Here is a 2,346-nt window from a genome sequence, read left to right on the forward strand (position 1 = left end):
GGGAGTGCTGGTGCAGGAAGGAAGAGCAGGGGTGCTGGTGCAGGAAGGAAGAGTAAGGGTGCTGGTGCAGGAAGGAAGAGCGGGAGTGTTAATACAGAGAGGAAGAGCGGGAGTGCTGGTGCAGGAAGGAAGAGCAGGGGTGCTGGTTGAGGGAGGAACGGCAGGGGTGAGGATAGAGAAGAGAAGAACGGTTACTGTGCCAGGGGAGGAGAAGAAAGATGCTGGTAGATAGAGGAGGGAGGAAAGAGCGGGGTGGTGGTGTAAGAAGGAAGCGCGGGGCGCGGACAGAACGGGTGTAATGATACAGAGAGGAAGAGCGGGGATATTGGTACAGTGAGAAGGAGTGGGGTGGTGATATAGGGAGGAAGAGCAGGTTGTTGGTACCGAGAAGAAGAGCGGGGGGTGGTGGTGAAGGGAGGAAGAGCTACTACAACTACTGCGTGCGCGCTTGTGTGTGTGTGTGTGTGTGTGTGTGTGTGTGTGTGTGTGTGTGTGTGTGTGCGTGTGTGCGTGCGTTCATGCGTGCGTATGTGTGTGCGCGCATGCGTGGTAAGTGTCATAGATTACGTGATCAACGGTCGCTCGGCTTGCAGCGCGGCAGCGACGCTATGGCCAGCTCAGCGACCTGGAGCCTGTGGATACCATCTTCGTGAAGCAGGTGAAAGAGGAAGGGTCAGCAGAGCGGGCTGGTCTGCAGACCGGTGACCGCATCGTTGCAGTCAACACCGAGCCAGTCACGGGCAAGACCTACGCGCAGGTTATCGACCTCATACAGTCGTGGTGAGTGCGAATCCTTCCCCCATCCCACCGTGGTCTTGCATCTCACAGGCACTTCAGGAGCGTTTCAATAAAATATAATGCTAAATAAATACGAAATCTATTTACTACCAAAGTCTTAATGTTTCTCTACTCGCTTTTGCTTATTATTGCCGACAATTTCCTGTAAATGCCGTGCAAATGTGTGCCTATATAGATGTGTCAATGTGCGGCAGCGTGCGCGCGGTGTACATGTGTGTTGCAGAGGAGCATTTGCACGGCAATTACAGGAAATTGTCGGCAATAATAGGCGAAATAGAGTAGAGAAACATTGAGACTTTGGTAGTAAATAGATTTCGTATTTATTTAGAATTATATTTTATTGAAACGCTCCTGAAAAGTGCCTGTGTTGCATTCCCACAGTATCCCCTCTCACCCCCAGTCCCACAACCAAGTCCCCCCCCCACCTCACGTCCCTGCCCCACCACATCATCAATTCTCTTCTACCCCATCCTTAGTATCCAATGTTCTCACTCATGGCTATACTTCATTTGTGTTCGGTTTGTCATAAGTGTAGTAAGAACCGCATACCAGAGAGTTATCTTGTGACATTTATGAAGTGTGGTCGTATAATTATCAAGAGCACATAAAGACTCTTGATAATTATGGTACTGATAAGTTATTTAAAATCAAGCTGTGAAATGCTGTATCGTTTATTTTATATTCGATTTTTGTAAGAAACTTGTGCATATATCAGTGGTATTGCCAATTGGCACACTGCCGAGGCTAGCAATTATAGAATTCAGATTGTTTTCAGGTGTCAAATACTGACACTGATTTGATTCGGATGCCCAAATTGTTTGCCACAGAAATCTGGCAAACCTTTCTTAAAATGTGCCTGTTTAAAATAAGCCAGTTGAGCTGCCATCAATTTTGTCAGAGTCCAGAGTAAAGACCAACTACCACAGGGATAGTCAAACACGGAATAAGGAATCGACGCATTTGTTTTGTGATTTTACTGGATTTAGGTCAGGGGCGTTTAGCTTCTTAATGTGAACTAATTACAATCCAATAAGTAAATACGTGCACGTGAAAGTAGTTTCGCCCCCCCCCCCTGATGGCAAACCAACTACTGCGTTGCAGGTTTGTGTTTGCATCAGTGTACTTGCGGGTGCGTAGCTTGCGAACCGCTTAGAGAGGCAATAGTCAAGTGTTGTTGCAAATAGAAAAAATAGCCAGAAAAACGTTCAATGATTATGTGTTGTTTTACATTACATCACTTTTTTCTCCATCTTTTCCCTGTAGTGAAACAGATCTGACCCTGTTGGTTGTGCCAAAGGATGTAGATATTTTACAAATGGTGAGTCAACGGTTTGTGATTATTAGGCACTCGTTATTTAGTAGTAGTAATATGCGTCAGGGATATACCTATATGTTTTGAAATTGAGAGTTTGGAGAGCTATAGTGAGATGGAAGGGCAAAGAGGCGAAAGGTAAAAAGAAAAAACAAAGGGAGAGAAAGAGAGGACGAGTCACATGTAGTGTGGTAGGGAGAGGTGGCAGAGAAAGAGCTATATATATATATATATAT

General features: G+C 45.9%; 1 protein-coding gene across 1 annotated transcript in view; it reads left to right on the top strand.

Annotated features, from left to right (window-relative positions):
• The window catches only part of LOC106807587, an 84,569-nt gene that overhangs the window by 57,780 nt on the left and 24,443 nt on the right, over positions 1–2,346 (top strand). Inside the window, exons 4-5 of the mRNA XM_014809965.1 lie at positions 594–780; positions 2,062–2,116. Coding sequence (XP_014665451.1) covers positions 594–780; positions 2,062–2,116 — 242 coding nt within the window. The remainder of the gene's footprint in view (positions 1–593; positions 781–2,061; positions 2,117–2,346) is intronic.

Source organism: Priapulus caudatus, unplaced genomic scaffold, assembly GCF_000485595.1.
Source record: "Priapulus caudatus unplaced genomic scaffold, Priapulus_caudatus-5.0.1 Scaffold224, whole genome shotgun sequence".
Classification (NCBI taxonomy): Eukaryota; Metazoa; Priapulida; class Priapulimorpha; order Priapulimorphida; family Priapulidae; genus Priapulus; species Priapulus caudatus.